The sequence below is a fragment of the Pseudopipra pipra genome, chromosome 7 (assembly GCF_036250125.1).
Source record: "Pseudopipra pipra isolate bDixPip1 chromosome 7, bDixPip1.hap1, whole genome shotgun sequence".
NCBI classification, from domain to species: Eukaryota; Metazoa; Chordata; class Aves; order Passeriformes; family Pipridae; genus Pseudopipra; species Pseudopipra pipra.
Window position 1 is genome coordinate 1,246,465 of NC_087555.1, and position 26,659 is coordinate 1,273,123.

Sequence of the window (26,659 nt, forward strand, 5' to 3'; positions counted from 1 at the left end):
TCCTTATGACACTGTGACCTTTGGGAGGTCCTTATGGTGTTCCATAAGGAGTACTGGTGTTCCAGCTTAATGCTCCAGGAACTCCCCATTTGTTCAGCATGGTATTGTCATGTCCACACAGCAACTGCCCATTGATTTGGAGGGCACAGATTCCATCTATAGCACAGGTATTGACTGTACAAAGAACAAGTGATAAATGCTCTCAAAGAAACATTTTTAGGTCCCAATACGAATCTCTTTGCAGCTAGTAGAAGGATTGCCATTAATTTTGTTTTATGGCAGTTTTCAAACCAGGCAGTTCATACTTGTGCTTTCAAATCACCAGCATTTAAAAATATGTAGCCTAGAGACCTGTGCAGCAATATTAATGTTCCTGTTGCCTTTTTTTTGTACCCTAGATATTCAAAGTCTTATTTATTTAAATACTTTTTTTTTTCCCTTGGGTACAAAACAAAAGTGTCCCTTTAAATTATGCACTCGCTTGAATTTGAAAACTTTGGTTCTGACCTTTGCCGCAGTTTAACATTTGAGGAATAGAAGTATTTCTCTGTACAGTATGGGATGTAATGTAGTATGGGATGTAATGTAGTATGGGATGTAATGTAGTATGGGATGTAATGTAGTCCCTGCAGTTGCTGGCAGAGGTGGGTCACGTCAGTCACACTGAGGAGGAAGCAGCTCTTGTGTATTCCCTGTCTCTCAATAAAGACCCAAACGAATTTATTTCTCTGGGTCTAGCTGGAGGAGGAGGACGAATCTCACTGGCTCGATACGCGAAAGGACAGGTCCCGTGGTCTCCTCCTTTCCAGCAGAGCAGCGAGCGAGCGTTTTGCGAGTGGTTTCAGAGCAGCAGCTTTAATTGGGGGGCGGGCGAGCCGCCGCCGCCCCGGGGCAAGGTGCGGGCAGAGCCGGCGCGGCGCTGCCGGGGAGCAGATGGCAGGGCTCGGGCACGGATGCCAGAGGAGCCTGGCTTTCCCCGGGACATGCCATTCGAGAGGGAAAAGTAACTCAACGCCGGCCGCAGGCGGGGTCGGGTGATGTAACAGGAAGCTCTGATGTTTCGCTGCTGCCGCCGCCGCTCCGCGCTCCATCGGCGCTCCCGGCGCTCCCGCGGCAGCGCTGCCCCCGAGCCGCCGCTCCCGCAGCCCGGGCTCTGGATTATACCCGCCGGCAGCACCAGGCTCTCGCAGCGGCTCTCGTTTGGCCGCGGAGGGAGGGAACGAGGTACATCGCTGCTTTTGTCTGAAAAGCGTTCTGGTGAAAACTCAGCGCGGTGAGTAGCGATGGAAAAACAGTTTCATTGTTTTAGCCGGCAGCGACAGTTCTGTGCCATCTGAGCGCGCTGAGAGTTACGCGTGTGTGCAGCGCTTTTGCGTTGAACCGAGGCGTGTGATGTGGAATCTGCAGGGAGAAAGGGGTGTGAGGAAAACCTCCGTTTATTTTTAGTGAGCCAGACGTTGAGCTCGATTTTATAACTGGTGTTGTTATATCTCTCCTTGATAGAATAAACAGGTAGAAAGGGAGATAAAATGCCCTAATCAGCACTTTGAGGATTCTATCTCAAACCTCTAATATTAACTAACCGAATTTCTGTCTTTGCATCTGGAGAGAATTAGAGGCTCATTGGCTTGAAAAGGGTCCTTAGGACTAACTCAGTACAACTGCAGCTCTTTCAGGAGAGGCTGATTTAGGTGATGAAGTGGGGTGGATTTTCTTCCTGAATATTTCTTTAATCTTACTGTACCAGAAAGAGGTCATACTTGAGTTGTTTCATAATTAGGTTTTGTGCGGTAATTACACAGCTAAAAAAAGTAAAGCTTCTGTTTTGTTTGGACTTTCTGTTTGCTTGAGGAAAAGTTAGGTTGAGTTTGAAGCCTGTCGCGTGCCGGGGTGTTACTGTTTGAGGTTTTTAACCGCAAACACCAAGCTGATTTATTGGCAGGTAATTGTCAGCTACTTCCTTTCCCTGAGAAACTATTGAACAGTGGGAAGTGTGTGATTCTGTGCCTCCCAAGTATCAGCTACAAGGCAATTAAAAGTCTTGTCAGTTCTTCAGCTTTCCAAAAGAGGTGAGATACCCTCTGGTTTTACAGATGCGGTTGCAGTACCGAAATTGTTAATTCTAATCATTTACTCGTGTGTGTAAGCAATGGATCTGTAGAATCAGGAAAATAAATCTCTTTAGGCTATAAATCACACTTGGGTTTGATCTACAATGAATCATTTGGTTATCTGTACAGTTTATAGGGGTCAAGAATGAAATACTAATAAAAATAACTAACTAACTTGTGCCAGATACCTTGGGGATGGACTTTGCTGCTCTTACAATTGCGCCAATGCGGAGTCTTTCCAGTCCTCCTGTGCCTACTGGGAATCTTGTCATTCATTTGCAGTACTAATGCATTTAACAGCTTAAACCTGTTCAGATCAGTGATGTGCTCTGAATCCGAGGTCCTTTCAGTGTGTTGAAAGGAGGTGCTCCATGTCTAGATAAGTAGGAGCAAGATCAGGTTTGAATCCGTGTGTTTCCTTTCAAAGCACACGTGCTGCAATGATGTCTGAAATTCTCAAGTAAAAATAACAACCTGTATTTTCACACAGCATTTGCTTCTGCAGTCTGCTCAAACTCTCTTTGACTTCACTGCATATAGGAGCAATCCCAGAGTCTTCATCCAGCTTTGAAAATCTTCCGCACAGAAGGCGCCTGGTGACACTGAGTCAAAGAAGGGGGCACTTCAGATAAAAGGTGTTCACGTTGTTTTAATGATCAGTGCAGTGGGGAAAACTGTCTTCAGAAATATTTCAGCTCAAAGACTTAGATTCTTATTTTTGTTTTTTTTTTTTTCTCGAGTAACTGGTGTAGGTTGAGGTGCACACGTAGGAAGTGTCGGGCGTGTTTGCAGGTTTGAGGTCAGAATCTGTGTTATTTTCAGATTAAGCAAAGGCAGCAGCAGGACAGTGGTGTAGAACAGTGTCACTGCACTTCTTACTGGATGAAACTAAGTATCTGAATATATAACATTTATTGCAAGTTCAAGAATGGCATGATGTGTGTCCTTCAAATGTTACTGTACCCTGAATTTCTGATCAGTTGAAGTCTTTCTCTGTGTTAAGAAAAGTAGTATTCGTCCTTTTGAGTAGGCTTTTTGTGATACAACACAACTGTTGAAACCCTGGTCCACTGAGAGCCAGGGGGAATTTTTCCACCGACTGTCAAAGGGCGAGAAGTTCCTAAAAGTGGGTATTTTTCTGTTGAAGGAGTTATACCTGGGTCACCCATCCGAGCACTTGCATTCTGCAGTCTGTAGGCAGCTGGTTTCTTGGTAACTCCCATAATTTTTGAACGCTCCAGTCGAAAAACCTAGATGCACATGTCTCATTCTGGATAACTAATGTCATACCTGGCTCAGGGAAGGGACCCTCTGGGAATGCAGGCTGTGCTCTGTGGGCTGTCTGGGTATTGCAGTTCGGATTTTAGACTAGGACACAATTAATAACAAAAGCAAGGGAAGAAAGCACAGTGATACACTGCCTTTGCCACCAGCAGAATGATTAACTTGGTTCTCAATTCTGCACATTCAAGGTAATCAGCTGCTTCCAACAGCATTCCCAGCACAGGCTGGAGCTGGGTAGAATTGGGCCCAAAAGAGTCCACAAAGTCATGCAGATAAAGGATTCAAACTGGGCCACAGTCACTGGGAGGAAACTATTGCTATTGATGTTTTTTTAATAATAATGTGTATACAGTGCTACTTAAAAAGCGTATATCTGGTCACTTCTGTGCTAAATGCTGAACATAAGCTATTTATTAAAGCAATTGGAGGAATTTCTCCAATAAGAAGTCCAAGTCTACGGTTAGGAAAACAAAACAGAATTTCTTCTGAAGAAGTTGTTCCCATCTGTTGCCTGTGTGTTTACGGTGTTCTTGATTTGCTCCCAAAATTCCTTCTGTGCTCCTGATCAGCTGTCACTCCTGTGGAGCACACACACAGTATTGGTATTTACCTCTGTTCTGAGAGCTCTGTCATTGAGTTCAGTGTGTTGCACTTTACTCAGTTGAGCTTTACACTTATTGAAAACAGTCTCTTAGTTTCTCATATAACTGTTCTGTCGCTGGGAATTGTGCAGCAATTTGTCAGAGCTCTGGAATTGACTATATCCTTGATATTACCGTGTCAAGGAAGGAATGAATGCTTCTATTATCAAAACTGATGGGAGCTGACAGACAAATAACTTTGAGGCAGTAAAATAAGCGTGTTTATACATGTGGTTTTGTGTACTGTACATATAGTAACATATATATTATTTCTGTATACAACGTAGGCAGGTCTATATCATGCTGGTTTCTATTATTGCTAACATAGCAATGAAAGAGAGAACATGTGCATTTCTAAAGAGACTTTCAAAGTAAATTAATCCTAAACCTCATGTTTTGTTTAGAAAGCCATGAATAGCAAGTATTTTGAACTGAATACGTTTGAATGTTGTTTCCTTTTAATATTGAAAAGAATATGGAGAAAGCTTTCTATAGGTGCACACAACACATTATTTTTGGTTTTTTGTACTCATGTTGGCAGTTCAGATGTTTTCAGTGTAAATCTGCTTGCACGAAGAGTATCAGAAAATAGCCTATTTCTTACCTGTTATGTTGATGGAGAATTCCACAGCCAGCGTGGTACAATAGAAGGTCTTATGAAATTTAGTTCCACTAGAGCATTTCTTCTTAGCAATCCTTTTTGAGCTATATTAGAATCTGGGCAGAACCGAAAGGCTAAACTTTCACATTTTGAAAGCTTTGTTTTCGCAGTCCTCGTGCTTCAGTCTCCCAAGTTTGTTTATACTGTTTATATTTTCCCAGCAAAGTCATCCTTTTTCTGCCCTAGTTCTGTGCAAACACTTTCAATCCTTTCTACAGGATACGCCATCCAAAAGTGATTTATTTTGAGTTGCTGTTCTTTGGACAGATGCATTTGAAGTACGATTAACTGATTGTAGTGCATCAAAAAAGACTTTCCATGGGAGAAGCAACGTTCCCCCTTCAACACGAGAAAACAGATCCTTAACTTGGGTAAATTTGCATGTGTCTCTTGAAGCTGTTGCCTTTCCATGTAGCGTTGGTGTCACTCGAGAATTTTCTGACCATTTTAGCCATTATTAAGCTGTAGCTGACCATTAAGACACCAGTTGAATTTCAGAAGATCAAACAATGTCGTATTTCTGGATTTATGCGTGGGTCACACAGCCCTTATTTAAAAAACATCCCCCCAAAAAGGAGTGATGGTTTTGTTTAATGAAGCCCATACTGTTACCAGTAATACCATGGACCAGGGGCCAAACATAGCAATTAGTGATTTTTTTATTATTATTATTATTACTATGTCCAAAGCACCTACTCATATACTATGATATGATATACCAGCTGTGTTTGGGCTGAATATCTTTTCAGTGCCTAAAACCTACCTAATCTTTTCCACATATTCTTTGGTAATTCCCAGCTTGAAAACTCTGCTACCTTGATGCTTTTATGGGGGCAAAGTCCCTCCTTGAATGACCATTTAGATTTTCCCCTCGCTTTTTTCCTCCACCATTTCAGTGGTGAAATCTTGCAAATGAATATTAATAAGTTTTATATTATTTTAATACTGATAATTCTGTTAGAGTTTCATTAGATTAAAAAAAAAAACAAAAACAAAAAAAACCCCAAAAAATCCAAAGATGTACCGGGAACACATTTGTTATACCAGAACTCGGGTTTTTTTAGGCTTTGAAAATATTTTTTTCATATTATATTAACAGAATTGAATATAATTTGCCACCAAATGTTGTGCTCCATGGTTCTTACTACATATAAATACAAAAATATACCAGTAAGAGCTTTAGACATTATACTTCCTTCCTGTGTGGTCGCATCTATGTATTTATTTCCTGCCCCAAATGGAGGAAAAATATTACACTGTGCAACCTTTTATTACTAAAATGGCACATTTTTGCAATTATTATCCTGAAACGTTGTGTGGAATGGGAATATCTGCCCTTTAGTTTCAGTGAGTGAAATCCAGCAGGTGTCACTCTGGGGATTAAATAGGGAACATTACACAAAAGGAGATAAATTTTTTGGGGGAGGATTTAGGAGTATTTATTCTAACACGTTTTTTTTTGACCGTGCATAAACTTCTGACTCTGAAGTTTGTTTTCTTTAGTTATGTGATTTCATGGGTGTTTTCATCTCTCAGTGTATCCCTTTGAATATGAAAAGTGACACATAATTGGTATTGGATTATACAATCAGGAGTTTTACTCACAGGTGACAATTTTGAAATATAAAGGGTTGTGAATCAGTTAGATGTTGCCTTTATGATACTAAAAATCGGTTTTGTCATCTTCTCTGGGGACCAAAATTATTCTTTTTTTCAGTGGAGGTTCTGTTGCACAGCAACATGTTTTCAGGTGTGATGAAGTCAAGGAGATTTATTTATTTATTGAAACAATCTACATGTTGTTGCTGTTCAGCTTGGCTAAAATTGATGTGTCAGGTGGCAATTCATCCAAAGCTTCACAGTAAAAAAGTGTGGAGAAGAAAAAACCAAGTTTTTAGGACAAGTCAGTGATGCATTTTTGGTGGGGGGGAAGAAAATGTCTTGTTTGTTGTGTTTCTTTAGGGAATGTGTTTGCTGTATTTGCTGATTGTTACACGAGTGTGTAACTCCATAATCTGAGAATTTCCCATTGTGTGGAATAGGAACAGGATTGTTAAAAATCTGTGGATTTCTAGAGAGGATCCTTTCCTATTTCCCACCTCGTGTTAATGCCGCCTAAAACTGAAACAAATGGCTCAGCAGGCACCTTTGAAAGACAACCTGCAGATACAAGTCTCCCTTCAGATAGAAAGAAACTGGGTTTTGTAAATACATGCATGCATACGTGTATTTTTATATATGCATACACGTGTATATATTTTTACATATACATATATTTTATATATTTATTTTTAAAATAATCTCATTCTAGAACTCGTAACCTCGGTCTGCTTTAAACAATCCAGTTTCCTTTCTCTCACTTCTTTCTCCTGTTCAAGCCCCCATCCTGTTCCGTTTTAGATTCTGTTCAACTTCCTTTCCTGTGATGACTCTGAATGAGTCACTTTGCCAGGCATTAAGAATGTGGCTTGACAATATTTCCAATATCCTATACTGGCTCATACAGATGAAATTAACCTCTGCCTTATCCTTCCTCTCAAAGAAATGTCTGTCTTCACACGTCCAGATTCTTGGAAGGGGAAGGTGGGGGTGGGAACCCTTTCCATAAATGACTATATACTGAACTTCACAGTCATCTTCCTTGAAGGGGAACAACACATGTGTGCTCTGGAACAAAGTATCAGGATCAAGAACCTTTTTAAAATTGATTTAATAAGTAGTAGGGAAAAAGTTTAAACAAGTTCAGGAAAGCCAAATTAAGACTCTTTCCTGAGTGCTCATTCGAGTACTCTCTGCATGGCCACCACTCTGCATTCTTCACTCTTTATTAAGTGTGTTGTTTGTTGCATCATAATGCACTGAAGGCCACCAAGGCTGTGCTGTTTTTGTGGGCAGTGAGCAGCAACTGGAGAAAAGGACATGCTAAGTAGACACTTAGACACTAAACTGAATTATAGCCTTTGGTGTGGGTATGTGGGTGCCAGCTCAGTGTGGGGCTTGGGGGGAGGGTTTGGTTTTTCCTTTGTTTTGGTTTTTTTTTTCTTGTCTCAGTTTTGGAAGGAATAGAAAAAGAAGGATTTTTTTTTTTTTTTTTTTAAATGCTTCTAATCTGTTAATTGTGTGTGTGCATCAGGACATGAAAGCCTTTCTGCTGAAAACAAACAGGGAAAATTATAGTCCTGGAAAAGAACAACTTCGGAAACCAAAATGCAAATGAGAGTAAGAATTCCCCTCAAGTCAAACTCTGCTATTGCAGTGTTCTCACCCTATGGAGCTGGGGAATCTCATCCTCCATCAGTTTTCACTGAGATCTGAAAGATTATATCACTTCTATAATTTTATGCGTGTTATGTCATAAGTGTAATTAACATTGTCACAAGTTACACACCAGTGAGCAAAGTGGAAATAGAATTATTTTTTGTCATATCTATTTGCTGTCACGATGTAGGTTTTATCTAAAATGAATAACAGTTGTGATTGGAAGCTCAAACAGTTGTCTGGAGTACAGCCATTGTATTAATTTCAATTTATGTTTATTTTCTCACTCTGGAAATTCATCCTTTCTGGCTAAAGGAGATGATTTGATCAGTCTTCAGCTCTTAACATTGTCATTGGATTGGTTGTGGGAGTCACAGCACAAGAGCCTTTTTTTCCCCCAATCCCACGTGCTGGATGTGCTATTTCAGCATTTTGAGGGTACTGATGAAAATAGGTAGAAAAATATTCTGATCATTTTAGCCTTTTAGCATGATCCACTGGGGTCTAGGTTTTCTTTTTTCCCCTTCCAATTATTCCAGAAGAGCATGTACAAGTAAAGCTTTTTCTCTAGAGAAGATCCCTCTTCTGCAAACTGCCTGTGTAATCCAAGGGAAGAATTCAGCCAGTGTAGTAGTTCAACTGGACACTTTTTATTTAGAGCTACAGGGATAAAATAGCCTGCTGACATGCTAAGCTTTTCCTAGAGTCACATTACAGCCCAGTGAAGGACATGGCAGTAATTCAGGGTTTGTTGGAAGGATGACCAAATGCTTGTGCTGTCTCTGCGGGGGCACTGGGGCACCAGACCATGGCACTGTATCCTGCCATTTCTAAGTCAGGGTGAAGTCAATGCCAAAAAAGCCCAGGTTCAAAGCAGATTTTTAGGGACCACTCAGCTTTCTAAGTCAGATTAGGCAAGGGGAGAAATGTTGGTGTGGAAATACATGTTGTCCAAAGAGAACAGACTGGCATGATAGACAGTTACCTGTGATAACTCAGCTTCCTCAGGGAATGCACATTTGCCAAATCAAAGAAGTGTTCAAAAATAGAATTATACCCTCCAGGAATGCAAAAATTCTTAAGTCAGAGGCTTGTTTTGTTTTCTCTTATTTTTGCAATTTCTTTAGCCCTTGTGTTTCATAGAATTTGAAACTTTTATATTTTTAAACATTTACGGCTTTTAAACAGGACAGTTGTCCAACTTCTCTTTCCTTGAGCACTAATCAGCAATGAAACAATGAAACCTGGTAGCAAAGAACGATGGAAGGAATGAAAAACTCACAAAGAAAAAAAGAATCTGAATCTTAAAATGTTGTTCCCATAGGAAAGTAAACTGTGAACAAATCAGTAAGTGGAATCATGTTCCCTTTAGCGTGGCTTACTACAGAGACAACGCTGAATCAGTTGTTCTGTGGTCAGTCAAATTTTGAGAAACAGAAAGACTCCTTTAAATGGTGAGAAATCTGTATTTGCAGACATGAATTCACAGCACAGTTACTAAATTCTTTGTTCAGTATTTTAATTTGGCAGGAAGGAGAGTTGCTGGGTTTCAGCCCATGATCTGGTTAAGGTGTTGGTAACAGCAGCGATGGGGTAGCTCGACTTTCCTCCTCCAGAGAGAAGGTGAAACATCTGGTTGTCACGCATGGAAGATGTTTATCACCACATCTCCTCTTCCTCTGTGCAATGAAAGAATTATTCCTATTTCTCTGCCATGCTAAATGTGTTGACTACAAGACCCTACGATCTTTTCAGAATTTAAACTGATGATTTCCCTTTATTCATTCCCGTCATTCTTGCCGTTTTGCCCCACGTGAGTAAAACCATTCTGCTGTCTTCCCCGGCGTTTACAAACACCTGTGTTTTTCTTTGGCTTATCTAAGCCATGCAAAGGCATGAGGTTGTTTTGTAAACCTCCCCGGGCAGTCAGCAGCCCACGATTCCTCTGTGTGCCAGGGTCATCCACTCAGCTCCAGCGCGGGGCACGATTCGTGCACGTGCAGCCCCCACGTCGTGTGGGTTCCTCTGCTGCCACACATCCGCTACTGAAACAAAAATTGCTGAATGACAGTAATAGAGAGGAACAATGGGCTATTACAGGATGTTCAGGCAGGGTCATTACAGTGTATTTTCTTGTGCAATCTTGTTATGAGCAAGCTTCGTATTTACCAGCTTGTTTCATTTGTCAGCACCCTATTATTAATTAGTGTTGTTTTCTAACAAAGGTCAACTTGGTGAAACAAAAGTTTTATCTAATAGCCCTGTGGAAAGCTGCTTTTCAACATTTCTTATAAATTTATAGATTTTGTAAGTATTCTGTGTGTATATACCATCACTGGTAATGACACCAAAAAAAAGGACAGGAATCTTTTTTGCTATCAAACTGCAAATTAGCTCCCGTGTACTCAGCAAAATGAAATCACAGAAGCTTATGATGGGCTGTTGTATATGGAAGTTTATACAGAGCATTTCAAAGGAAAATATTTTGCCTTTGGATTTTGAGAAGAAAGCAGCTTATTCGCAGTGCTGCTTTTTGACACACAGGATATTTTCCATGATTTCCCACACTTAGAATCCAAATGTTCAGTTTGATATGAAAGGTGAAGAAAAGAAATAGCACCTATTTGAAGCAACTGTGGACTGTTTCTGTGAAGTGAGATAAAATTAACAGTTCTTTTTCTGAAGGACACTCACTAATGGGCAGGGCTGCAAAGATTTGAGAAGGTTTCCGATTAATGTGAAATAAGGAGTTCAAGCAAGAGAGGATTCAGTCAAATTCAGGGAGACATTTGGAATTTGGATCCAGGGATTAGTAGAATAGACTAAGAAACCAGTCCACAGAGATTTGGGGTGCTGCTGAAAAGCAGATTTGTTTTCAGCACTGAATGAAGATGTTTCAATTTTTAATTAAGACGCATCATTTTCTTAGACGTGAAAATGGTATCTTTGTGTCCTTGGAATGAACACAGCCCGGTTTGGAATACTGGGCTGTGTTTGTGTGACACACAAATGGAAGACTAAGGGCACTGTGGGTCAGTGTCGAGGTTAGCAGAGCTGTAAAGGGGAAGTCTGGCAGCACAATATCCCACAGCCCATCTCGTTGCTGCCGTCCTTTGCGTGCGAGCGCGGGGCGGGCGAGGGAGTTGGCCACAACAGGATCATCCGTGTGAGTCTGGTTCTTGCAGAACAAGGAATACATTAAATGGCATTAAAGTGTCAGTGGATGAGGATCCGAATCAATGCTACTCATCAAGAAGCTTTTCCAAGCTGCACAGCTTTCGTCCAGTTTGACAAACGGCTCATTAGAGACCAACTAGTTTTCCTCTCTGACTCCATCTGACTTTTGAGGCTTCAATCCTACAAAACCCTTGAAGTCACAAGTAGCAAATTTGCACAGTGCACATACCTTGTGCAACTGTATGAATGACAGAGCACAAAACAAGGCCAAAGGTTTGCAAATCCAGCAGCAATTTAAAGGGAGCTATAAATGAGGGGAAATATTGAAGACTAGATATGTGTTGGAGGAAATGTCTTTCATTCACTGTGTCCACACCACTTTTGAAAGATGGGACAGAGAGAGTACTCAGTGGTTATTTATCACACCCAGAGTTATTTGCATCTGTTTAGCAAAAAAATATTAATGTATTGCTTGGTATAGGATGGGCAGTGGGCACTGCTTAGTGTAAAAATAAAGCAACTAATAAATGCCTGTCAACAATATTTCTGTCACAATAACATGCAGCACAGTAGTTAAGGTGTTCCTCCTAAAACACCATGTGATCTTATTTGGATGTATGCAAGTACTTTTTTGAACTTAAAAAGCTCCAAGAAATAGATGTGGATTTCCAGAATCCATTTATAACGTTTTTTTAAGCAAACATTTCAATATACAGAGCACTGAACATGGCAAAGGGATGTGATGATTTTTTTACATCAGCTGGGTTTTCTTAGAGGGTGACCAGTGACCATTTGAAAGAGCACTAGTTTCTTGGGTGTATGTCATGCCACAAATCTGGATAAAAATAATTTTTTGGAGGGGGGTTCCAAAGGGGTAACCTGCAACTGATTGCTGAAAGCCTTTATCTTGATTAGAGAGAGAGAGATTATAAGCATACTTTAGTAGAAAATAAATTAGCTCTGGTCCTGTGAGGGGAATAAACTGAGTTTGTCACAGACAGATAGTGGTTTCCTGACACTGGACATGTGGTTAACAGCTTCCAGTGTCTGAAGATGTCATGGGTCCTATGGATTCTGTGGCTTTGTGGCCCTTTGGGCTTAACAGGAAGGTCACCAAGTTATTGAGCCACTGCTGTCTGTTTGAAGGGATTCAGCTGCCTTTCCTGCCCCACTCTTGCAGAACCTCAGCTTTCAAAGGCTGCTCCTATGGATTTCCCCGTATCTAGACCTTGTTTTCTAGCTAAAAACATAAAATTAAAAAAAAAAAAAAGTAGGTTGAAGTGTAATTCTTTGCATTCTCCTTTCCTTTGTGTTCCATCTGATCCTATTGACTCCTTTCACCTACCATAGTCTCTGTGTAGTAACCAAGTAAGTCTTCACTCCATTCCTTTTCCTGTGCTCCGGGAATCTTGGACTGCTGCCTTTCCAAAACTGTCCATATCTCCAGATCTTTAGGAGAAGGATTCTCACTTCTCTGCAAGAGGTTCTTTGGAAGAACTTACTGTTCTCTCCCCATAAAACCTGAGAGTATATGTTGTGGTAAAACCAAGCATTGAGGAATCCTTGCTCAGCAAACCTGGTTGGATAATACAGAGGGTGGTTGAGCCAGGAACCCTGTGGACCTTTTAACTTACCTTATCTTGACTTAATGAGACCATGGTCATCAGAACACCTGTTTCTAAGCTGCATCTCTTGCAAAGAAGTGCAAGATACACACGTGGAAGTTCTGGCTCCATCTTCACTTGCAGGAATGTAACTGCTTCTATTTTTGTAGCCAGAATTGAGGAATAACAGAAAATCACCCGTTGGCTTTTTTTTTTCCCTTCCAAAGTGTAGCAAGTGTGTTGTTATTGTTACTGGTGGAAGATCCCTTTTCACAGTCTTCCAATTCCTTCAGCATTTCCCTTGTTTTGTGTCAGGAAGGTAACCTTTGTGACATCCTGTTTTATTTACCAGCCCTATCTGGAAGCTGCAGGAATCCTGTGTGTGAAATCACAGCCCAGTCCTCAAGACAGACAGAAATCCTTGATCTTTGTTAGAATATAATTTGGTAGCAAACTGAATAAAGCTGCAACTCCTGTCAGGTGTTTGTTTTAAATAGCACCAACTAGTACTTTTTTTCAAAACCAGAAAAGGGTGAAGTGATTCAAAAGAAATCAGAGTTCTCTTGTGTCCTCCCCAAAATTCAGGCTGTGCATTGGTGAGGAATGGGGAAAGAGAGTTTTGTTGTTGATCCCTCTCTAAGTTCACACACCTCTGCAGTTCCTACTGTTTTTGCTGGAGTTGGAATCCAAATACAAAAATACTATGGAAAAAGGCTGCTCTTGCATTATGTCTGGCAGACTTATAACCTGGGAATAACTAAAATGTCATCAGAAAGACTGTTTTCATGAGATTCCTGTCCAGATTTCCAACAAATTTGGAACATTATCCAAAGAAGTGTAGAATCTTATACAATCATACAATTACAGCAGAGCTTGTGATTGAGTTTTTTGATGTGGTGTGGATTTATTGGTTTGGCTTTTGTTGTTTTTTTTTTGCCTTTAGGGTTGAAGTTTTTTTTGATTGCTGTTCTTCCTTTGTCACTTTGTATAAAAATACTTTTGCATAATTTTAGCTTGTTTCTATGTCCCCTTTCCTCCTTAGCTTTTTTTTTTTTTAATTCAAATTACTCATTCTCCATTCTCCCAGAAATAAGTGTCACTTTTTTATGAACAACAGTCTGTTAAAATGGAGGGTGGGGAGAGTTTTGCAGAATGAACTATAGATAATTTTCTAATTATAGACGGATCGCTAATGAAGATTAACTCCAGTTAGTGGGTGGACATTATTTAATAAAAAGGTTTTATTTGCTTAGTTTCAAGAAGATTTAATACAGAGCTTCATGTTACTGTTACATCAAGCTGTCCTTACTCACAAATCTTTGATAGATGCAAGTGTTTTCATAGTTTTAGGAACAATCCACTGCTTAGTTCAGCTGTTACTCCAGAACTGCAATACAGGAATAACTTGGGAAAAGTTCTGCATTAAAGCAGCAAGCACCAGGAGCAAACAGCTGGTTTGCTAGACATAGGTGAAGCAATTTTGGTGCTCTTGCTGTGCTAGTATTCATCAGTAATTAATTCCATGGCCTGAACTGGAGTGCTCAGAGACCATGTTATCATTCCAGAAGAGTCCTGCCAAGCAGCTGGTGCTGTGGCTTGTTTTTGTTTTGGTTTGGTTTTTTTTTTTCTCAGGGAAGTAGGATTGAGCTCACTGGAAATGTTTCTCCCTGATAGAAATCAGTAAACATAATAATCCAAAATAAAAACACATTTGACATACGTTACCTGTATGGTCAAATATATATTTGACTTTCATTTATCATTCCTTCAATTCTTTAATAGGTAAATTACTAAGATATGCACAGTTTAAGTTTTATTTATGACGTTAGCATCCATATTCCCCTAAAATAAAGTCTGATAATCAGATAAGTTTAAGGTAATTAACTTTTTAGGAGGAAAAAACTCTTTATGTGATGAATGTAACAGGGAAAAACATTGGTCAGCACAACTTGTGATTACAGAATGTATTAGGGTGCTCTTTTAGAATTTATTAATTAGTTTAGAATTATTTATTAATTTATTATTACTTAGTTACAGATGTTTTCCTTGGGAAAAAAATGTACTTCTCTAGCACCTACATTGCAGCTGCTCCAAGGAAATATTTGTGTATAGGAATTTTGTTCATAAGTTTGCTGTGTTAGATGAGAGATTTAGGAAAGTTTATTCACTTTGAGGGAAAAAATCCAGCTCTTGGTAGACTGTTAGGGTTTTTTTATACTGAGAAGACCTGTGCTAGCACCTTTTTATCAGCCTTAATTCATCAAACATTAATAAATTTAGTTCCAAAATTGTACAATTTTGGAACTAAATTTATTAATGCTTGATTATTGTGCCTCTGTGCACTAAATTTATTAATGTTAGATTATTGTGTCTCTGTGCACTCTCTGAATAATATGGAGGGACTTGTTCGTGCTTGGAAGGACATTACACAGAAGGCCATGTGGCTTATCCCACTCTGCAGCTACTTATTTGGTGAGCTGGATTTGTTCCTCCATTCCCAATCTTTGGGCTCCAGCCTCAGCACCATCCCACCCCCACACTTATACATTTGTACATAATTTTTCTGCCCATTTAATGTGCAGATCTGTGGCTGTAAAACAGCACAATGGAAACCCCGTGATCCAAGGCAAGTCAGGGCAGAGAGGACTATTGCTACTAATAGTCTGTTCAAGTCCCAGATGGCTTGGTATATTCTTCTATTTGCTGATAAACTGAATTTGTTTTCCTTTGCTCTTAATTTCTGACTTGCACCTGACTGAGCAGCTTAGTTTTTACGAATTTTAAGTGGTTGTCAGATACCTTTTGTAACACAAGGATCAAGTTTAAACAGTTTCAAGGTGCTGGTGGTCTGTATATGATCATGCTGCTTGTTCATATCATATTCTAGACATATTTGTACCTTGCAACTGGAGCTAGAGCTTGAGAATGTTGTAAAACTGGCAAAGGTGCCAAGTCTCCAAGAAGCTAAACCAAATGCACAAGTTTGTTTCCACATACTGGGACTGAGCCCTCTTTTTCCCCACTGTCACCTTCTCTCCCATCCTGATATTTTGGGTTTTCCTCTCAAGTTTTTAAGAGTTTGGCTCCACAGCAAATTGCTCCTAGGACAATTAATGTTGTGGGAGCAGATGTTTTTGATTTGTTGACAGTGATGTTGTTTTCAGAGATCAGAGTATTTCAGGGATCAGGAGATTATATTTTTGCAGTGCAGCTCCTGCTTTTCATTTATCTTAGAATATTTCCCAGGTGTAATTGAACTGGAACCTTTATACTCAATATGGAGGATTTCCCATCTTGAGTCAGATCCAAGCCAGTGAGCTTTAGTATCCTCTTTCTGACTTCTGTATGTAACCTCTGCATGGTGTTTTCTGAAATGAAAAAAAAAAAAATGTAAAAATGTATGCATCACCTTAAGAAATTGATTTTTTTTGCGATGATTTGCATAAACAAAAAAAAAATCTCGATTAGTACTCTGAAACTCACAGAACTTTATCTAACTACCAATTTAGCTAACAAAGATAGTATAATATTATCCAGACATGAAAAAAAAAACCAAAACAGTGGCTGAAAGCAGTTGAATGAAAGATCTTTAGTGTTTATGCAAGCTATATGCTGTGCTATATAAAGTAACAGAGTATTTTTATAATAATCAGCCATTAATTCTGTTGACTTCCTCCTCCTCCCAGAATTAGCACAGAGGAAGGCACACTTGTGTTTTGTTTAAAGCATTGATCAACAACAACTCCCTAACTTTCTTTTTTTTACTTTACCAAAACTCACTTGCTCACAAATAGTGACAAGACTCAGGTTTGAAAGTACAACTTCAGTTCTCCAGGAATGGCACTGCAATGTGCACAAAGACCATTTGAACATCTGGATTATTGAGGGCAGGCTCAGTACTCACCACCTACTCTAATCTTGCTCCTGCAACATGAGAAGATTAATAAGATGAGCACCAAGCATTCTGCATTTTGATAATTTTTATGCCCTCAACGTGGTAGTTACATTTCAGTGTTTTTCCTCCTGATGGTGTAAGGGGCAGTGGAGCATGGAAGGGAAAAGCAATACAATCAGAGCTCCTGTAATGAACAAGCTTCTCGGGGAAGAGAAATTATCACACCCGGGCTGCTCCTGGGCTGACAAGACACAAAGCACTTCAAGGGAGTAACACTCCAGAAATGAGGGTGAGCAGTTGATTCCCAGTGAGTAATCGGGCTGTGAGAAGTAGAGAATGACGTGTGAAGACCTGCATTTGTGGTTGTCTCAACGAGTCTGCCTCTGCAGTTAGATTGAAAGACCCCAATGCAAATGAACTGTTGAAGGTACCAAAAAATGGGAGAACTCACAAACATGTTTTCACAGTTCTAAACAGTCCATAACTCTTTAACAGTTGCGTGGGAGATAAATTGTCTTGAGTGTTAAGATCTGCCTTTACAAATTGTAAATTTTTGTAATTTAAGCACTTCTGCTTTCTTGCTTTCGTGAGTTTTAGTATAAATAAAAAATAATGTGCAACAACGCTGAAAGTCGTTGGAGCATTGCATCCCTTGGACATAAATACAGCTAATGCCATAAAAGCACTGCTCTGAAGAACAAAATTCTGGAATCCACTGCTCAGACAATAGCTTTCTGCAATAAGCCTTCAGTCATCCCTTTGGGATGTAGATACAGCCAGGACAAGGAATGCTAACAAACCTTAGGATGCAGCAGCAAGTATGTCATAACAACTTTTGCCAAGAAACGAATCCAGTCCCACAGTGAACATCTCCACCTGTGTCACAGTCCTGTAGGAGAGAAAGGATGTTGCTGAGAGAAACACAATTGAGCCATTTTATCATAGCAAAGAGTGGAGAGACATAGTTTTTCAATAAGAATTTAGTACAAACTGGGTGGGGGTTTTTGTAATTTTGGTTTGGTTTTGGATTTATTTTTTTTTTTACCTTGAAGCCTAGAACGGGTTATCATAAAGAAAATTTCAGATTACTCCAGTCAGATGTGCAATAAAAATGAAAGTGAAGTTAGAACTAGACTTTTCACAGCCCAATTCTTTTTTTTCCCAAGAAACATATTAGAGTTACACGGTGTATCTTTCAAAGCTCACTACCTGAATATATCGAGAAATAAAAAGTGATTAAAAATCATGGTTTGATTTTTATAGAGTAGGGACCTACTTCTTAAAGCGTGGCATCTTTCATAAATAGAACATTTTTCATAGTTACAATGCAATTATAAGAAGGCTCCATCAGCAAAGAGTGCAGTAATGAGTGATGTTCCTAACACAATTCACCCAGTTTTGGCTGTTGGAAGCTGCATTGTTAGGCTGCTGCTGGCTGGGACTCAGGATATCCCTTACTGCTTTCAAAAAAAAAAAAAAATTCTCTTGGGCCTGAATTTCCATCTGAACACTCACCAAAAATCTATGGAAGAGACCTTGAGCAAAACTTAGACCTAACACAGCAATGCGGATGCATTTTATTTATTTATTCATTTTTAGTGCCAGTTCTGTTTTGGTCCTTTCAGCTCTCACTGATGGGGTGAAAATACTTTCTTTGAGAGAACTTACAAGTTGTTCAAGGGGCTATCTGGTCTCATTTCAGTGAAGAATGGCATTTCTCCTTGAATATATATATATATTTCTTCATCAAATATTGTCTCTACGAAGATATATTTCTTTTGAGCTCTTTTGGGATGCAGAGAAGGGTTCTTGGGTACTGCTTTTCTGATATTATACCTTCAGAGCAGTCATTTTTAGGATTCTTTGGCAAAGCTCAGCAGTGCCCATTACAGCCACTGAAGAAGCAAGAGTCTAAGCTCAACAGTTAATGATATTCAAGTAAAAATGCTCTTTGATGTGAAAGAATGCACCCTTTCCTCCACCTCCTCTCTGTACTTCAGTACCACTTGAATCTTTTGGTCACTTAAACTCTGGGAGAAGCTGTTTTCCTGCAAAAATGGCTGTGTGAACAGGACAAATTCAAAGGCAGCCCACAGTGCTCCTCTGTCCCAGTGACTGTAGGAGGTTGAGGGTGCTGGAAAATTGCACAAGTTTGGAATGTTCCTCCAGCTGCCCTCTGGACGTGACAACCATGCCAGGACCATGTTTCAGCTCTTTGTTGGGATCTCACCCCAGATTTTCCTACTGTTCTGGCTGTTGTTGGGGTCTCTCTGAAAATTTTACTTACCAATTTGCCCTTTCTTTGCAGACTTTTCCAGTCTGTGAGTGTGACACCCTTTTCACATGACCTGTGTTTCTGAGTCGTTTGACTCTGCTCTGTGCACATCCTGACTCAGTGACTTCAGTGAAAGTCTGCTAGGAAACCCAGAACACAATCACGTTGTTTATTTATTATTCTTCATCAAATTTTGATTTTATTTTTGTGTGGGTAGGTGGGTGTGGGTTTGGGTTTGGGTTTGGTTTTTATTTGGTTTGGTGTTTTTTTTCTTTCTTCCTGCTCCTACAGCTCAGCTGTTTATAGGGAAGCCGTTAATAGGGCATTTCAAAGGGCACTGGGAGCCCATGTAAGGGCCAGTGAATTTACCCTTTGGTCTTGATCTCTCCCCTTCCCTGCAGAGGTGAGGAGTAGCACTGGCAAGGTGTAGTTCAGCTGATTGCAACCATGCTATAAATGGAGGTAGTGCCAGGGACTGATTATGATTCCAGCGGCTTGTACAAAAATCAAAATGAGACACAGTGGTTTTATTTCTGATTTTTGTACTCCCTGCAATAGCCATGTGTGTTCTTCACCTTTTGCTGCCGTAAAAGACCAATTAAAAGTAAAAAGAATGATCGTGATTAGCTAGGCAGGTCCATTTCCACTGCATGTGTTGTGGATTGTCCCCAGGGTATTTTTTGGAGAGTAAAATAGTTAATGGTGCTAGTACTTAAAAAGCTATAATTAGCATCTAAAGTTAACAGCCTTTCAGTTCTATTGTTTTGAGTGCAGAGATTTGAGAATTCCTTGGTGTACTGCAACCACTATGAATAAATTTCCCCAAATAAAAGGACTGTAGAGCTGTTCAAAATCACTGTTAGTCTGAGGGCTTCAAAATCCCAATGAAAGCTTTAATCTTCCTTCTGCAGCTTTTTTTTTAATCGATGCTCAGTAATGATAATTACCAGGTACTAGTTTTTTAATCCACTGTGGTGTAACACGGAATCTAGCTCTGACATACATTATGCATGCTCTTTTAATGCGAGTTGTATTCCATTTCACACTGTTGTATTTGTAATATTTTTCAAATTTTTCCTCTAGGAATACCTTCTTTGTCAAGTAATTTTCTCGTGGTTCCTGTCCCTCGTCCTCTGGCACATGTTTAACAGTTCAGACTACTTATTCACTGTAGTTCATTTGACAACATAATTATATAAATTATAATACTAATGATGAGACAATGAGTTTGGCTGCTCTCACTAGATGATCACTTTTAAAATCAAGGAGTATTCAAAACCTCATATGTTTCAGGTGCTTTTATTTTGTCTGGGGTGCAGTAGAGGTGCACTCAGGATCCTCAGGATTAAGAGCTGTGAATCCTTTGTGGTTATGTGTCTAGGAACAGATTCCTAATTCCTCTTAGGCCATTTATGGGAGAAATGAAGGAATCAGGAAAATCAATGTGACTGCTTGCCAGATTATTAAAATCAGGTATTTCAGTGATCTTTTTTAACACCTGCCTCTTGCAGGTGACTGTTACCTGGTGGAACGTGGCACTAGTGCTTCCTTCCACTTTACTGCAGGCTGGGTGATCTTCAATCATTGGTTGAAAACTGCAAGTAGGACACGATGTGAAGATTTATCTCTTTGGTTATTGGGGCAGAGCCTGTAAGTCATTATTTAGACGGCTGAAAAACCTGCCACCCACTACACTGCTCTGTGCTGTTCAATCTGCAGGGTGAGGGCTTGAAACGGGCAGCAAGAGGTTGGAATGGGATAGAGCTGGATGCAGGAGGTCACTCCAGGTGATGATTAGACCTTCACCGTACACAAGAGTTCCTGGGAAGAGTCCACTTCGTGTTTCTTAGGTGCAAAGGGAATATTTAGGTAGATAACACTTAACACTGGAAATTCCTTAAATTTAAGTTTAAATTCCTTTAAACTCAGCAGCTGAGGTGTCCCCAGCAAGAGACATTAATGCCCAAACTACAGCCTGAGAAGGGGTTTTTGTTCTGAGACGATCTCACAGGCAGGTAAGTGCAATTACAGGTGAAAGACTGGTGTAGACCATAAGTGACTGATAATTTATTAGCAGAAATATTTGCTTATATTTGCCAGATTTTTCTTTTCTTTGGGTTTTCCCCTACTTTACCCAAGCATTTTTGCTCTCTGTTTGCAGTCCCTTTGATGACAATCCCTACAGAAATGGATGGTAAATCCATTACTAATTACTGAATGGATCTTTAAACCTCAGTTGTGACACAATGTGTGAAGTGGTGGTGGGCAAATCAGTTAAATTCCTTTCTTTTTATTTGTCTCCAGCACATTGGGGGTTTTATTCCTTCTGGCCTTCAATATTTGTCTGTTAGTCTTTGTAGGCTTCTCAAAAACTGTAAATCTATGGAGATTGATTCTAAACACTACACTTCTCACCACTGTTCTCTCCTACAGAGAAGGAGAATTTTACCTGTATTAGAAGTTGAAAGACATTTAGATTCCAAGGACTGTCTGTGAGACATGAAGCTGGTTAAAATACATCCCACAATAAGACCCAGACATTGCTTAAGAATTCTTTCACAAAGCCCTTACTGAATATATCAACTTACTCTCAACTCTATGATTCAGGATCAGTATTTTTAATTCTCTTACTCTCACCTTCCCTATGTATTCTCTTTTTGGTGCTTCTGTGTGACCTTAAAGGAAAAACTACATTGAAAGGGTAACTCTTATTCATTTCTTGATTCTAGAACTGAACCCATTTTCTCCCTAGAGTAATGATTCTGTATTTGGTAGCACTATATAATTTCAGTAGCTGACTTGGCTCCCACATTTGGATTAGTCTGAATTTCCCACCAGTTTGGTAGTCTGATTTTCAACAGATGCTTTAGGGTCATATTCCTTGTAATGTCTGACCTCTAGAGATCACCAGCCAAGTGAGGTTCAGAGTTCAAATCTCTGGGTGATGGCCACTTCAGATTTGAAATTCTCTCTTTCTCAAAAACAGTTTATTTCTGTTCTCCCAAGAGTGTTGTAATGAACCAGACTCAGGATCAATAATTGCTTCAAAGTTAGAAGTTGCCTGATAGCAGTGACATGAGAGGGGATTTATTTATTCTGGTGGTTGCAAATGATGCTTACTGATAACATCTTACTGAATTAATATGAGGCAAATTAGGTCTTTCAGAGTAGGAAAACTCAATATACATAAAGCTGTGCGTGTCTCTCTTGACCAGGGTCTGTGTCTAACCTGTTCTATGCTTTGCTTAGACACAGCAAAAAGTACTTTGCTTCCTAGTCCATAAAACATTTATATGACATCTAAAATAATTAATGCCACCATTAAAATGCCACCAGTTTCAGAATGATGTGCAACAACTGTTTAGCAGTGCATAGCCAGTAAAGACTTGGGACGTTGCAAAAGAAAGTGAAGAATAAAAATGATTTTGTGATTTTTTTGTACATTATCAGCGAACAGTAATAAAATATACTTGTGCAGTAGTTGTTTTTCTAATACTCTCTAGAGAAAGGGAAATATGTTTACTGACTGGGGAGGAAACCAACCATATTTTTATTTCTTTTGGAAGCCTGGGGAAGTTAGGGCAATGAGGAGTTAGCTCATGAAATGTCCCCTGTTCTCTGTGTGGTGTAGGTCTGTAGCAATAGCCAAGCATTTTTATTTCTATAAAATTACTTACAGGGTCAGTAAGGCCTGTTAAGGAATTCATCACCCAGCAAGACTTGCATCCAGTTAAGATTTAGTATAGAAATTTTATGTCTTGGCCCAGTTACATATGTTACCTTGATAGCTCCTCGGGAAAAGCAAAGATGGTTGTTCTTGCAGCTTCAGAAGAGAACAGAATATTCTCTCTCCAGCATATATGCTGATTAATTCAGAATATCACATTCATTACTTGCTTGTTTCAGCAAATATCCTGTTCCATCAACAGCAGGAGGAAGCCAATGCAGGAGAAATCTGGATTTCACCAAAGGAAGCTTGGCATGAGCTACCACGATAGAAATAAATGTTTGTTTCTGAATGGTTCCCTCGCATGGAATCAGTTGGGTGATGTTGTTTCCTTTGGCTCCAGCAATGTCAAGGCCATTGATGATGAAAGTTTTGTACTGTTTTTCCCCCATTGCTTGGAAAATTTTCTCTCTCCTCCCTCCCTTCCCCCCGCCCTCAACCAGATCTGTGCCAAGCAAGCAGCTGGGAACAAAACTTCTCAGCGAGATGAATTTGAATTTTCACATGCTCTGTGGAACAGGATGCACACACACAGCTTTGAGAGGGTGACACTGGAGGGGTGCAAGTCCAGACTGCCTGAATCAAGTGAAAAGGATGAGCCTTTTAAGGTGTCTTACCAAGTTAAAGGGTGCAGGGAAAAATGAAAAAAATCTGTGCAAAGGTGGGGGTTTTTTCATAGTGGCTTTTGGTGCCTCAGTCTGAGGTAAGGAATGCCTGGCAGTTTGATGTCCAAACTGTGCATCAAAGCCAGTTAGCCAAACTAATAAATAGGAGCACTGCACTTGTGTATGAGACACTGGCAGACCAAGGGCAGGATCTGTAGAATTACAAACTCAATCAAATCTTTATAAAAGCTTCCCATCAAATTCCATGCATTTTGTTTCAGCCAAGGATTTTTTATTTTTTTTTTTTTCTGGAGCGTGAAATCAGTGTGAGACTTTCTGTGGGTTTTATTTTTCTCGAGGAAAAAAAATGCAGGATGTGAGTGTGCAGAAAACATGGGCACCTATATTAAAGCTGCCTAATATTTTCCGTGCTTGCAGTGGAAATTTTCAGCTGCTTGCAATTTTGACAAGAGATTTTTCCACTCTATTTCCTCTATTATTATTATTATTATTATTATTATTATTATTATTATTATTATTATTATTATTATTACATTTGGACAAGAGATAATGTGCTTCAATTTGTAAATTATGTATAAATAAAATTTATACTTTTATATATACTATGTATATGTATATACACATATATATACATATACATATATACATGTATATACAAATATACATATATATACATATATACATATATATTATGTATATATAAAAATTATATTTTATATAAATCCAGAAGAACTGTGCTTGAGACTCGCTCCTCTGCTGTTGCTACAGTCTGTGTAATGTTTGACTGCTTTTGTTATGTAATATTTCATCTTCCTGAAGTATCTTGTCCAAGTGAGACTCAAATTTATCACAGCAGTGATTTTTTGTGTCCAGCCCACGTAATATTTTAATGTTCACAGTGTTTTATTTTGCTTTTCATTCAGGTGAGGGAGGGTGGAACACTGCAAAAGGATATGGAAAAGTCTGTTTGTAATTAAAGGAACGCTAATTGGACTTTAGGGACTGTGTGTAAGATGCACTAGTCTTTCCCACGGCCACGCCCTGAGCATATGATCTTCAACTGAATTCATGGAAACATTCACACTACTTCCTACAGATTGCAGCTGGCACTGCCTATAAAAGCTCTGCTTCCCAAAGAGCAGAGGGTTTTATGGGATCATGTGCAACGACACATCTCATTCTGCCTCGGTGTTACCGTCCAGCAGTGTGAGGCAGATGGGATGTGTTGTTCTCTGCAGTTGTTAGCCTCTGGTGTTTCAAAAAAAAAAAACAAAAACAACAAATTAAGGGTTTGCAAGAGACGATCGATGAACAAATTTTAAGCTTAGGAAGGGTTCAGCTTCTTACTTTCAGGTAAGGACTGATGTCTACAATTTCAGGTGGGAGAAATTATCCCTAAGTGGTGTTTCAGAAAAGATGTATGCATGTATCATTTCAGTCAGTGCTAAAGATTTCTACTTAGATGCTCTTATTCAGACTAAAAGGCTGAGCTAATGCAAAAGAGAAATTATTCTTTTAAAAATAAGGGCACATCATTAAAGATAATTGACAAAGATCACCGTTTAAATTTGTCCCAGGTGGTTGAAAATGGCTGTCCAAGCTGCCATCAGTGCCTTTTGAGGGATTGTATCTAATACAAGTTGAGACTCTCATGTTTATACTGCAGGTTGTGTCCTCTGTGTACACTTTCAGATCAGAAATGCCCAGGGCTGATACCAAGAGTTCACTGTAGTCACTTAATAGCAGTTTGCTTCCATTCAAAGGATCTCACTTCTCATTTTGTTAAGCTCTTTAGTTTACTGCTTTGATCCTATAATTAACTTTTAAACTGAAAACACCTCTGGCAAAGCAACTGTTTCTTTACTCCTGGGTGCTTCAGTCTGTGTCAGACTTATGTTATGTCAATATTCCCGTGGATGAAGCTGAAGGGAATTCCCATTTAGAAGACTTAGATACACTGATGGATACTTTCCCCAATTTGTCAACACTAATGTTAAGTCAGGTGGACAGAAAATGGTGTTAATGTAAAATATCATTGGCTATAGCAATATCCTGTCCTCATTTGAAGGTACATATCCTCATTTGAAGGAAATATAGATAGAGGACAGAAAAATCCTTTATCCCTCTGCCTACTTTATGGCTACTTTAAGATGATTTCTGCAGCTGGTCTGTGAGGAGAAAAAGAGGGAGGTGTAAAAATGAAAGCTCTGGCTATAAATGTAAAGACAAAAGCTTTGACATTTTTGTGTTCTTAATCCGTCCTCTGAGTATGTGCATCCATTCTTTCACTAGAAGTCATTCCCAAGCCTTTGCCCTTCCTCACTTTCCTGAGTGCAGCCCCATGGGAGCCTTGGAAGTTAAGTCCCCTGTTTTTGGGGGTCTCAAGAAGATGTGCATATACTGGCAGGCAGTTATAGACTTTAGAAATATATAGAAGGTAATTTCTCCCCATACTGTTGAGATTAAATAGCTGGGGTTTAACTGTCTCGAGTCTCACAAACTCCTTTATGCCTGGCATACTCTGCGTGAGCACAATTCAAACCATTTGCTGTTCAAATGCCATTTTAGGAATACAAGAGATGAAAAAAAAACCATGGGAAAGCTGGGAAGTATCTGCAGCTAATTAAAGCAAAGGAGACAAGCTGCAGATGACTAGAATTCAAAAGGTTGGTTTTGGCTGCTCTTTGGTTTTGGCTTTTCTACAGGGGTGGATTAGTAGTTTTGATAATTTTGCACAGTGTAACATGTATTGTCCAATATTCAAAGGGTGAAATATTCCAGAGCTTGCACTTTCGACCTCTGGCATGTGAAATTTTAAATTTAAGAGGAAATGTTCTGAACTGTGGTGACTGAGGTTGACCTGGTAAAGGCTTTGAAGTAGCTGGTGGTTTATTTTGTTTTGAGCAAGTGTACTAAGTTGAATATTTCTAAAGCTGCCTTAAATTTACCTGAATTTTTTTTGGAATAGTAAATGCATCAGGAATATCCCAGGAGAGAAAATGTTGACATGAACCTCCCATCTGAAATTTCATCCTTTGCCAGACCAAAATTATTGCCAGTGAAAAGAAAACTGCTTTGGGGATATTTTAGTTCCCTGTATTATGCTTCAGGTTTTTGTTTGGGTTTGTTTGTTGGGTTTTTTTGTTAGTGAGATTTCTTGGTTGGTTTTTTTTTTTTTTTTTTTAAGCAAAAGAAAGAAACCCAGCACAAAATCAGGAGACTGTGGTGCTTCTGACATTTCCATGAAGAGTTTATCTATATTTGTTTCATCAGTTCTGTTCAAGCCATTGACCAATGGTGATCCCAAAGTTAGGACACTGGTTCTGATGCAGTGGCTGTAGCAGCACTGTGTTTATGCACAAGCAGTTCCCTTTCCTGGCCACCTGCTCCTTCCCCATCC

At 39.4% G+C, this 26,659-nt stretch overlaps 1 protein-coding gene across 2 annotated transcripts in view; it reads left to right on the forward strand.

Moving 5' to 3' along the window:
• The first annotated feature begins 888 nt into the window (after nt 1-888).
• CALCRL (calcitonin receptor like receptor) overlaps nt 889-26,659 on the forward strand; it is a 65,814-nt gene continuing 40,043 nt past the window's right edge. The window contains exon 1 of one of the 2 annotated variants that reach the window (XM_064660169.1): nt 889-1,273. Coding sequence is in view for 1 of the 2 variants with exons in the window: in XM_064660167.1 (XP_064516237.1) it covers nt 1,056-1,224 (169 nt within the window). In the remaining variant the exon portion in view is untranslated. The remainder of the gene's footprint in view (nt 1,274-26,659) is intronic. The other variant, XM_064660167.1, reaches the window with a different exon arrangement.